The 12396-nt window shown below is 37.9% G+C and overlaps 1 protein-coding gene and 1 pseudogene across 1 annotated transcript; one reads left to right on the top strand and one right to left on the bottom strand.

Annotated features, from left to right (window-relative positions):
- Nucleotides 1–1009: 1009 nt before the first annotated feature.
- Nucleotides 1010–3767, bottom strand: LOC107887086 (protein SPIRAL1-like 3; annotated as a pseudogene).
- A 6309-nt stretch (nucleotides 3768–10076) lies between these two features.
- Nucleotides 10077–11575, top strand: LOC107887833 (uncharacterized). Its single transcript, XM_016812059.1, has 3 exons — nucleotides 10077–10392; nucleotides 10434–11195; nucleotides 11310–11575. The coding sequence occupies exons 1-3, from the start codon at nucleotides 10077–10079 to the stop codon at nucleotides 11573–11575; spliced, it is 1344 nt and encodes a 447-aa protein (XP_016667548.1).
- Nucleotides 11576–12396: the final 821 nt, after the last annotated feature.

Below are 12396 nucleotides of genomic sequence, written 5' to 3'. Positions count from 1 at the left end.
TAACATCAATTGAATTTGATTTGACTTGAATTTCAATCCCAATGCGTTAATAGCTATTTGTAGAAGGAGCTTGGGTTCTAGGTTATTCGGCCGTCAAGCATTTTCTCTTGGCGATGTAATGGCAGTCCTTATTTATGATCTTGTTTGTTTTGTCATGGTGGTTCTGGCCGTTCATCATGACTATGCTTGTGACGCTCCTCGATGACTCGTCCTTGGTTTGAGTTGCATGGTTCGTAGATAGTGTTGCCCACTTCAACTCTGTTTCTGAGAGTTCGGGTACCAAATTGTTCAGCCTTTCGAACTTTTTTTCCTAGGAATGAGCCTATAAGTTCTTTGATTAGGGTTTACCGTTGGGATTTTTCTACGAAAAATAAATAGACAAAGTTTGGCTTTTATTATCATTTTTATTCTTAAAATATGACATAATGCAAATATTTTCATAAACAAACCCTCAGAAAATAAGTTTGTAAAGTTCATATTTTGTTTTTATTTAGATTAATTCCAAAATGAAATAAGATGCCACTCATACCTCTAATTTCTTTAGCTATATAAATACAAATATATGAATACCAAGAACCGACCAATTGGATCAATTGGATCAAAATCAACCAAGTTAATGGTCCAAAGAATGATATTGAACCGATTATACAAAAAACCAATACAAACCAAACAAATTAGCTAAAAAATCAATTGAATTGATAATTGAATTAATTAAGTCAATTTTTAATAATTTTTAATCCAACAACTCAAATTAGTTAACCAAACGGATGACCCAACTAATTCGCCTAAAACCATTGATGGTATCTCGTATTTTGGAAGATTGTTCAATGCATATCTACCAAAAAACCAAAAACGTTTCAAAAAAACCCCAAATGGCACTAAGAGAAATGCTGCCCTACGTTAATCAGCACAAATGGAGTTCCTACATGAGATTTGCTTGATTAATTCTTGCTGTTCCAAAAAGGGCCTACAAAACCACATTAGAGGGGGAAAAGTAACAAATAAACTATTACAACATAAAATAGTTCCACTTGTATAAATAAATAAGACATTTAATACAAGTATAGCATAAGTTTGTTTGTCCAATTGACAGTAAGCAGTTGCTTAATTTACGAAGACCCCACATAGGAACAAGTAAGAAATTTGCCCAGCACTATTACACTGCACTAAAACTAAATGTCTTCACATTCAACAATAGAGGGTAATATTGCTTGTCCCATAAACTTCTGGGGCTTTAAGACAACAATTATAAGCAGTTCCAAGATTTAAGATTCAATGCCTCACTTAGGGTTGCCGCCAAACAGGTAATCCAAGGAAGATCCTCCGCCGGGTGCTGCATGAACCTTTATTGTAGGCCGATCCTGTTAGCATAAATTTATCAAAGTATTTAGTTTAGCCACTTAGGCTCAACAGCAACTTGGGATAGGGATGAAAATAAAAAGTTCGTCCAGACATGTCTAAACTTGAAGGACAAATGTTATTTGAACACATGGATGCATGCATGATTTTGCAGAAGAAATTCAACAAGAAAATATTGCATACAATTCAAAGGAACATCCCAGCATGTTATCTCCTATAATTCACATGACATTAATATACATGCAAAGGTTTCACTCGAGGCTCATGTTCTTACAAGACTAGCTTCAACATAAATTGCAGCTTAAGAAAGGAAAATTGATTCCCTAACTCAAGCTGCAGAATTTAGAATAAAAGAGATTAATCTCCCTAACTATGTAACTCAGACTCAAGTGTAAGCGCCAGATGTGTCCCGACGTGGATATGTTAATTTTTTTTAACTTCAACATATTTGGAGGCCATGTCCCGATACCCACATACAAACATGTGTCAACAGAAGTGCTTAAGAGAAATGAAGAGTAAATCAAACAGCTCCCAACAAGATAATGACACAATACTTTCAGAACTCTGACAAAGGAAAAGAAATGCTCTCACAAAATACCAACATATTATTTCCAGCCATGCCAAATCAAAGACTCATCTAGGAGCTCAAGCATTGGTTGCAAAACTGACAACATTCATATATTGTGATTACATTATAAACAAGGCAGATGATACTTGCTATCCTGAAGGTAAATCATGTATAATAAAATTCTTCATCAATGTTTCTATGTGACAGCTTTGTTAACATCATCTGAATGTGAGCATGATACTAAAAAGCCAGAAAAATAAGCAAAAAGTTATCACAAGTTCATTTCAGATATCGTTTAGATCAACAGTAGACATTTGTTCAAACATTACCAAGCTACTATTAGAAAAAAACTCTGACTAGGGTTCCTACCGTAAGAAAGTTGCCACAGTTCTGGCCATCAGCACGGAAATAATTGTTTGCGTTGTTCCCAGGAATGCCTGCAGGAATATCCTTAGGGACAACAGCTGGTGGTGGGGTTTCCTTGACAACCTCATTCTGTGTCTGAGGGACTTCATTGACGGTGCCAGTGCTAGGACTGACATTTTTGGGGGAGGGTTTGGGGGATTCTCCACTCCCAAAAAGGTAACCCAAAGAACTCTGTCCCCCCCCCCACTGCTAACTCCACGGCCCATGATATCTATCTTGGACTTCTAAGCAAGTATTAAAGGAACAAATATTCCAGTAAATAACAAAACTACTATGGGTATGATTCATGAATCCCAAAAGTAATTGTCACCTATGTTAAAACTATTCATCTTGCTTAAAACACCCAAGCCCAGCACATACTCAAACATGCAAAAACAAATCTGTATTAAAGTCACCAGATTCCAGTAACATAGCTCAGTAACATACCATGTAAAGTTTCCAAATTTCAGTTCCACTAATGAAATTGAAGCAAAAGAAAAAAAAATCTGATGAAATGAACCTAACTACATTTTAGATCAAGTAAAACGCGGCAGATAATGCAGGGGACCCCTAAAAACACTTGATCCACCTATCAGGCCAACCCAAATCTAAAAGCAGCCCAAAAGGCCCAAATGATTTAAGAGAAATAGGAAACCCTAGGGTTTCCTGAAGATTGCAGCGTCGCAGCATCTTCTGGAAGCCTCGGGGAGCATCTGTTCAACTCCCCAAATCGAGGCCATCAATGCACTGTTGACACGCCATTAATGCGCTGTCCAGAAGCTTGTCTCTCACACGATCGTCCAGCTCCTGAATCAAGGCCCGATCGACTCTGTTCCAGTGACCTTTTCGCTACCGAGATCATTGCCCCCGTAGCAGTCCTAGCCTTGGATTGTGCCACTATCGGCGCTTCAGCACTCATCACGCCAGCGGCCCTTAAATCACCGAGATCCTCGCAGTCACCTGCAGGAAAAGGAAAGAAATCAAAGCAAAATTGCAGCAAATAGATTAGAACAGGGTTTGGAAAGAAATCGAAAGATTTCTTTCCAAAATAGGCAGTAGATTAAGGCTATAAAGCCTTTTCTCAAATCTGTAAAAAAGAACATACACACAGAGAGAAAAAAAACACCAGAGAGATATACCAAAATACTGTACACAGAATATTTTTGCAATAATACACTAGAGATTTTTACAGGAAACAAAGGTGATATATTTTTTATTTCATTCTCTTTATCGCAAGTTCATGCATATAATACATGGAAAAACTGAGGAAAAAAGGTACCCTTAGATTCGTCGCGAAAAGCAAAGCTTTTCGGATCCCGACTGCTCTGTGTGGCGTAGTCGGCGACGGCGCGTGGGCGCATGTGTGCCCGATGGTCAGAGCTTGGCCTGACGGAGGCCAGAGCCCAGAGGGCCTCTCCTCTCCCCTCTCTCAGAGAATTCTTTTAGGTTTTTTTTTTAAACTCGGGTTTCAAATGAATTTTGAGCTAAAATTTTATTTATATAGCTTAAATGAAACGGTGGCGTTTTAGTTTAATTCAATAAGCACAAAACGATGACGTTTCTGGGCCTAGGATCCGCGTGTTGACCTAATTACTCGGGGAGGATCCGCGTGTTTTCGTAGAGTGGGTTAATTCCCAATTGGTCCTCTCGCATTTTTAATTTTTATAATTTCATCTTATCTATTTTTTAATTTAGCTCTAATTTTCTGATTTTATTTCAATTTAATCCTAGCGCACTTTTAAAATCAATTCCAGAAAATGATGTCGTTTTGGGATTAGGGCAAATTGCCCAGTGAGTCCCTCGGCTTTAGTCCGTGTTCCAATTTGGCCCAATTTTTTTTATTTGTAATTAACCCTAAATTCCTTAATTAAATTTAATTTTAATCCCTATATACCTTTAATTTAATTTATTTAAAATACTTTATATATATATTTTTAATAAACATTAATTATGTATATAATAATATATTATTTTATTTATATCACTTGTAACAATATATATTATTATATGTTATATATTTTTATTATTTATTTCATTATATTCATATATGTAAAATATTTGTTACATTATTATTATTATTATACATATTTCATATTATATTTTATTATATTTATTTATGTATTTTTATTACATATTATATTTTACTATCTGTCATAATATTTTTTATATATTATATTATATATACATTTTTATATTATATAATTTATATTTTTATATATTTTTATTTTTAAATTATGTTGTACACTACATATATTATATTATATTTCCTTACATTACCTTTATTTTATTATAAAGTATACATTATTTTATTATTTATTAATATACATTTTTAAAATTTTATAAATAAATGCAATATTAATGCTTGGTATATTTTTATATATAGTTATTATACCCTATAATATGATTTATGTGTATGTATCATTTTTTTAAAAAGGGAGGGGGTTCTCTTTTATCATTCTTATATTATTCAACATATTTTTAAATATCTTATTTCTATTTAATTTTTTTATACATTTTAATTTACTTATTTAGCTTTGGTTTTCTCTTGTTTAGTTGGTTAAATGTTACATATTATTTATTTTGTATATTAGCATGAAATTAATTATTTATGGTGATTTGCATAAGACATTATCATATGTATATTGCAATTTATATTTGTTGTATTTGTTATGCATTATATGGTATTTAGCATGGAATAATAATACATGAACATTTATGTTGCTTATGATGTATAAAGTGATAATGTATATTGTGTAATTTATACCATTATTACTATTTTCTATACTATATTTGCATGAAATGATGAAACATGTATATTGTAATTAGATTTATTTAATTCTTTGTGATATACAAAACACATCATTATTTTTAAAACCGAAAGATATATTCCACCTAATTCAAAAAAGAATTTTAAAAGCGAGGCAATGTTTTAATGTTTGGAAGCTTCGAGAAAAGTAGTGCCCTAACTTACTGAGTTGCAACTTTTCTCGTTGAGTTCGAATAGTCAAGCACCCTTCTAAGTTTTAAGGTTTTTCAAAATATGAGCAACTATCTTGAGATTTCAAAACATTGTGTCCTAACTTACCGGATATGGCGTTTTGTCGTTTTGCGATAGGGATTTTCAAAAAGGGCTAGCTTAGCTTTGAATGTCTTAAAAACATTACTTCCTAACTTATTGGATGTAATATTTTGATTCATTTGATACAAGTGAACCCTAATTTTCAAAATTAAAATATTCTAAAGAGGATTGCATTTTAAGAATTTTAAACTTCCGACATTAAAGACATTTGATAGTCAATTAGGTACCAATTTTTTGGGCGTTATGAGGGTGCTAACCCTTCCTCGTTCGTAACCGACTCCCGAACCCGTTTCCTTGATTTCTTAGACCAAAACTGATGATTTTAAACAAAATGATTTATTAGTGATCCAATCACACCTAAAAAGATTGGTGGCGACTCCCGTTTTCGTTTTTCTTAAAGTCGATTCTCATTTTCCAAAACTCGATTTTTAAAAATGGTCTCGACAGCTTGGCGACTCCGCTGGGGACTAATAAGAGAGTCAAGCCGTGTAATTGATTATCTCTTATCTTAATGTCAGAAATTAAAAATTTTAAAATTTAATCCTCTTTGCATTACATGTGTTTGTATTATTGCATGTGTTGCTATATTCTGATATGCATTGCATTTGTATGACCGTTGTGGTCACACCCTTAAGTGGGAGTGAGAAGCTACGCCTTCGTGAGGTTTTCGCCTCTGTGCAGGATAGTGGATCACTTTCGGGATACATCCGTGCCTATGGTTTAGTGAGATTTTCATCTCCGTGTAGCCATAGGGAAATGTATTTCCCTGAACTGAACTCGATTCAAATGAGCCTATAATGGGTGAGGATCGAGGAATCTGCTGGTTCGGATACCTCAAACTTTAGAAACAAACCACATATAGAAAAACCGTAAGAGCTCAATATAGATAGAATTATACTTAGGTTATCTTTGTGTTTATTAATATCATATGATACTGACTGTTTTCTTTCTTTTGTGCATGTCATTTTGCATTTAAAAGGTATCGATTCATGGTCAGTTTCTAAGTTAGAAAGTTTTATTATGGAGAACAGACTTCTTGATAGAATGGAGGGCAACGCTAATGTCCATAGATTGTCGGAGCAAACTCAGCTAGGAAAAGGGGATAGCATAACTGTGGGATATATGTCAGAGCTGTCAGACTACACTCGTATCAGTGTCACACAGAATAATCTGCAGGAGCTTAAGGCGATTTAGGATCAGTGGGGCAATGAGACCAAGCAATCATTCTATGGTAAGTACGGAGATTTGCCCTATTTGTTATATATTCAGGTTGATGAGAACTTGTTTCGAGCTCTCACTCAGTTCTGGAACCCAGCATACAGTTGTTTTACCTTTGGGGAGGTAGATTTAGTGCCTACTGTGGAGGAATACACAGCCTTACTTTGGTGTCCTAGATTTCAGTGTGATAGGATTTATTCTCGAGCTGCTTGTGTCCCAACCTTTGGTAAGAAGTTGAAGACTATTACGGAGATGAACGAGCAGTGGATTATGGCTAGAATTAAGGAAAAGGGTGAGAGTAAGTGCATCCCGTGGGGAGCTTTGAAAGATCTGATCCAGACACATCCAGACGAGGTGAAGAGGGTAGATATTTTTGCCTTAAGCTTATACGGATTGATGGTTTTCCCCAAGGCCTTGGGATATGTGGACGAGGCGACCACGGATCTCTTCCATCGACTTAGCAAACGGGTCACTTCTGTTCCTGCGATTTTGGCTGAGACATTCAGGTCCTTGAATGCATGTAGGAGGGCCAGTGCGGGCAGGTTTGTTGGTTGTGCTCAGTTACTTTTAGCTTGGTTCTACAGTCACTTCCGATTGATAGATAAGGTAATTTGTCGGGTCTTCTTCGAGGATTACTCTCCGTTGAAGGACATAGCAGCTTAAACTAGGAAAGTTGATGTTCCTGAAAAAAATTGGATAGCGCTACTTCAGAATTTACAGTCAAAGGACGTAGAGTGGAGGGCTCCATGGATGATTCCTGGTGAGATCCTTTACCGATACGGCGGTTTTGATTGGGTCTCTCTGTTGGGAATTTGAGGTGCCATCAGTTATTCCCTTTTGCTTGTGCTGAGGTAGCATGGATTGAGACAGTTCATACCGGCAACTTACGGTTTGGTTCAGAGTGAGTTCATGTATAGAGGAGCTGATTACAAGAGGAAGGTCAGTGAGATCTCTAGTGCTTGGAACAAGACTTGTCGACTAAAGGGATTAGTTATTAGCCCTGCTACGACTCCGGAGTACTTCGAGTGGAGAGGTAGAAGAATTAATGATAACATCCCTAAGCCAAGCATGGAAGGAACTCTACTGATAGAAGAATATTTACAAGTGACGCCCTCGGAGTTAGAAATTATGAAGCAAGAGTTTGAGAGAAAGAACTTGGAGTTTGAGAAGAGGATAGCAAAGCTCGAAGAAGAGAAAATGTACTTGAGCCTAGACGTCGACGTTCAAAAGATAGAGATCGAGAAAGAGAGGAAAGAAAAAAGGAAGATCGAGGAGGATCGAGACGATTTAAAGGAACACTACAAAAGGGCACAAGTAGCTTTGAAGAGAGTAGGACTAAGAAGGTTTTCAGATCAGGGGCAGAAAGAGGTCCAAGAGGAAAAAACTAAAGCCGAATATTGGGAGAAGAAGTTCCAAGAGATGCAATTGCGGAATTTGACCTTAGAAAAAAATCAAGGTTTAAAGACTAAAGTAACTGAGCTCGGGTGATCCCTTCATCTGCATCGAAGTCATGATTCTACGGTTGAGGTAAAGAAATTAAAAGGCAAAGTTGAGGAGTTGGAATCAGCATTGTAGGATAGTAAGCTCTTAATCGAGCAGCTTGAGGTACGAGAAGATCATTTGAAGGGAGAGCTTCATCAGTCTAGAGGACAGGTCAGAGAAAGGGATCACGTCATTGGAGAAGTTGTAGCCCAGATTCGAGAGGTTGCTGAATACGTGCAAGACTTGGCAATACGAGCTGATGTATTGAGTTTGATGTATGAGTCATCATCGAATATAGGACGAGATTTAGCCATTTTATTAGATAAAGTTAAAACTTTGGGCATTAGGGCGAAAGCGTATTTGTAATCCTCTTATATGTAAAGATATTCTTTTTCTAAATAAAGTTTTCTAAATGAGATTGAATCAGAATCGATGTCCTTTTTGTATTCATGCATTTGCATCTCATAGTATTTCATCGCATCGTTTGCATTCAAAGTTATAGAAAGACCCTAATTAGTTAAAATTACCACAGAAGTAGAAAAGAAAATCTGGAAACCATGCATCAGTACGGAACTCGAGCAAAATCTAGGAATATGGATCAAAGGTTTGAACAGCTACAAAAGGATATGCAGGACTAATTGCAAGAGCAATTGGCCAAGATGCAAAATGACATGAGGGAGCAAATGCTAGAGGCTCAGAGGAATATGATAACTGAGATGGCTCAGTTACTGAGGGCCACTAATAAGCCCCTATGGCAATCATTGGTGAGGAGGAAGAGGATCATCCTCCAGGCTTTACTCCACCCCACGGGCCTACACAAACCGAGGCACTTCTTAGGAGGCCGTTTGTCACTATAAGGCCTCAACATGGACCGGTTGATGCTGGGATCCACATGAATAACCCAACTGGTTCGGGATTCAATTTAGGTGACAACCCTACCAATCCTCTCATTCCTGACTTAGACGTGGCTGAAAAGGAAGATTTGAGAGCCGAAGCTGCAAAACAGTTGGAGGAATGTTGTAGATGGTTGGAGGAGAAATTTAAGGCTCTAGAGAGTGCTGATGGGCATCATGGAGTTGATGCCAAGGATTTAAGTTTGGTCCCAGACTTGGTGGTTCCCCATAAATTCAAAATGCCGGAGTTTGAAAAGTACAACGGGACTACTTGCCCAGAGGCCCACATTACGATGTTCTATAGAAGGATGACCGGATATGTGAACAATGATTAACTGTTGATTCATTTTTTCCAAGATAGCAATCAGTTGAGCCGGGCCAGAATAAATTCATGGAGGGATCTTGCACAAGCCTTCATGCAACAGTACAATCATGTGACCGACATGACTCCTGATAGGATCACGCTGCAAAACATGGAGAAAAAACCTAATGAGAATTTTAGGCAATATGCTCAAAGATGGAGAGAGGTTGCCATGCAAGTTCAGCCACCATTGTTGGAGAAAGAGATCACCATGTTGTTTATCAACACTCTGAAGGCCTCATTCATTACTCATATGATTGGAAGCACTACCAAAAGTTTTGCGGACATAGTAATGGCGGGAGAGATGATTGAGAACGCCATAAGAGGTGGAAAAATTAAGGGGGAAGCGGCCAAAAGATCGGCCCCAAAGAGAAAAGACAATGAGGTGAACAACACAAGTAACTTCAACTCGAAGGCAATCACAGTTGGTCAACCCAAAGTAGCTGCGGTTGGGCAACAGGGTTCTCAAAGGCAGGAATCGAGCACAAGGCACGAGAGGATGCAATTCATACCTATCCCTGTGACGTATCGTGAGCTTTATCAAAGCTTATACGATGCACATACTATTGCTTCTTTCCACTTAAAACCATTACAGCCTCCATATCCTAAATGGTATGATGCAAAAGCCAAATGCGAGTACCACGCTGGAATATCGGGGCACTCAATTGAAAATTGTACGGATTCAAGAAAGCCATGGAGAGGTTGATCAAGATGGGGGTTGTGAAATTCGATAGTACCCCAAATACTGAAAACCTTTTGCCAAATCATGACAATCAAGGAGTAAATGCCATTGGCAAAGCTAGTGAGAGAAGGATGAAGAAAAATGTTGCTGAGGTGAGGATGCCTATGAAGGTGATTTGGGAGGAGATGATGAAGAGAGGGATGATAATCTCTAGGAGAGAAAGAGAAAAAACGCGGAACTACTGTGAGCTCCATGGAGAAGAGGGTCATGAGACCCAAAATTGTGAAGAATTCAGAGCCTTGGTGCAAGGCTTTATCGATAATAAAGAGCTACAAATTTTTGAAGGTAGCTCTTATAAAAGAGTGTGCTGAAAGGTGAACAAAAAGGAACCAGCCGGCCGAGGATCATTATCTCCCTACCAAGGAATAACGAAGTGGGGACACCAGCAGTGCCCAAGGTCATTATCCATAAACCTACTCATTTCCCTTACAAGGATAGCAATAGAGTACCATGGAGTCATGACTGTAGTGTGACAGTGCCGGAGGAAAAAAATATAGCCAGCGCATCTAAAGACGTACAAGTTGAAGGTTCCCACACGCGGAGTGGGAAGCGTTATGATACGAGGGGCATCAGAGTAGAGCCCACAAAAACAAAGGGTGTCGAGGTTGAAAAGGAGAAAGAGACCGAATTACCCATCAATGAGCCAGTAAAGGAGGAGGAGGCTAAGGAATTTCTAGAGTTCCTTAAGCATAGCGAGTATAGCGTGGTCGAGCAATTGCGTAAGCAGCCAGCTCGCATATCAGTGTTGGTTCTACTTTTGAGTTCTGAGGTGCATAGGGAGGCATTGATGAAGGTGCTTAACGAAATATATGTCACCCATGACATAACCGTTAATAAGCTGGATCGATTGGTGAACAACATTAGCGCGGATAATTTTATTTACTTTAATGATGATGAAATCCCACCGGGGGGTAGAGGGTCAACTAAAGCCTTGCACATCACAACTCGATGCAAGGGGTACACACTCCCAAGCGTGCTTGTTGATAATGGATCAGCTTTGAATGTTCTACCACTATCTACACTGAATAGATTACCCATTGATGATTCTCACATGAAAACATGTCAAAATGTGGTAAGAGCCTTCGACGGTACAGAAAGGAAGGTGATGGGAATAATTGACATTCCCTTGGAAATCGGGCCGAACGTGTATAAAGTAGACTTCTTGGTAATGGATATCAAGCCTTCCTACAATTGCTTATTAGGTAGGCCATGGATACACTCAGCGGGAGCAGTACCCTCGTCGTTGCACCAGAAATTGAAATTAGTGACCGATGGACGGTTAATAACCATCAATGCGGAGGAGGACATTATAGCCGCAGTCACTAGCAAAGCCCCTTATGTGGAGATGAATGAAGAGTCTATTGAGTGCTCCTTCCGCTCTTTAGAATTTGTGAATGTGACTTTCATTTTGGAGGGGAGCAAGCTACTGGTGTCAAAGATAGCAAAAGCTACGAGAATGGCTCTATGAGTGATGGCGGGAAAGAGAGCCTTACCAGGAAGAGGTTTAGGAAAGTATCTGCAAGGAGGGACTCAGATCCCAAAGTTGATTGAGAAGAAAGATCGCTTTGGTTTGGGCTTCAAGGCAGACTATAAGCAAAGAAGGAAAGACATCGAGAAGCATCAAGAAAGGAGAATGGCGCGTTTAGATGGAAGAGAAGTGGGGTAGGAATCGATGACGTTCCCTCATATATCCAAAACCTTCATATCAAGAGGATTACTTATAGAGGAGAGTCATCAGATTAATGCTGCACACGACGAAGGATCGGAGCAAAGGAACCTTGAGGGCATTTGCCCTTACGAATCGAGAAGCTCTTTGAACAATTGGACTGTGGAGGAACTTCCTGTAGTCTTTAGGAATTCTTCAGAGTAATTCTCGAAACATTCTTGTTACTCTAGAGCCTAGGAGTAATAGGATTACATTTGTGAAAATAGGCTTATGTTCATCTATTATTATTTAAATAAAACATAACTTTTATCAATTTCAGCGAGTATTGTTTCATTTTTATCAACCAATATTCCGTTAAAATTTTAATTCTTATTCTTTCATTCATAGTACATAAATAATCATTCTTCAATTCATTCATTCTTTGTATATTCTTTATACTTTACAGACCCCTATATATCAATGACATGAGTATTGATATTACAAATCCTGATTTCTCTCGCGAGTAAGACATGTGTTTAGAGGAATCTCAGAATTTTGAAGATGTCTAGGATTGTGATGTGTCTCCGAATCTGTTGAGAATGGTAAAACAGGAGGAGAAACAAATTATGCCCCATGAAAAAGAG

This window comes from Gossypium hirsutum, chromosome A03, assembly GCF_007990345.1.
Source record: "Gossypium hirsutum isolate 1008001.06 chromosome A03, Gossypium_hirsutum_v2.1, whole genome shotgun sequence".
Classification (NCBI taxonomy): Eukaryota; Viridiplantae; Streptophyta; class Magnoliopsida; order Malvales; family Malvaceae; genus Gossypium; species Gossypium hirsutum.
This window is presented reverse-complemented; position numbering and strand designations above follow the sequence as displayed.

What these genes read in the sequence shown, in the direction of transcription:
- LOC107887833 (XM_016812059.1), top strand. Translation starts at nt 10,077, where the DNA reads ATGGGGGTTGTGAAATTCGATAGTACCCCAAATACTGAAAACCTTTTG. An exon ending in AGAGCTACAAATTTTTGAAG is followed by an intron (nt 10,393 to 10,433) that starts GTAGCTCTTATA and finishes GTGAACAAAAAG; the next exon opens with GAACCAGCCGGCCGAGGATC. An exon ending in TGTGGTAAGAGCCTTCGACG is followed by an intron (nt 11,196 to 11,309) that starts GTACAGAAAGGA and finishes ATTGCTTATTAG; the next exon opens with GTAGGCCATGGATACACTCA.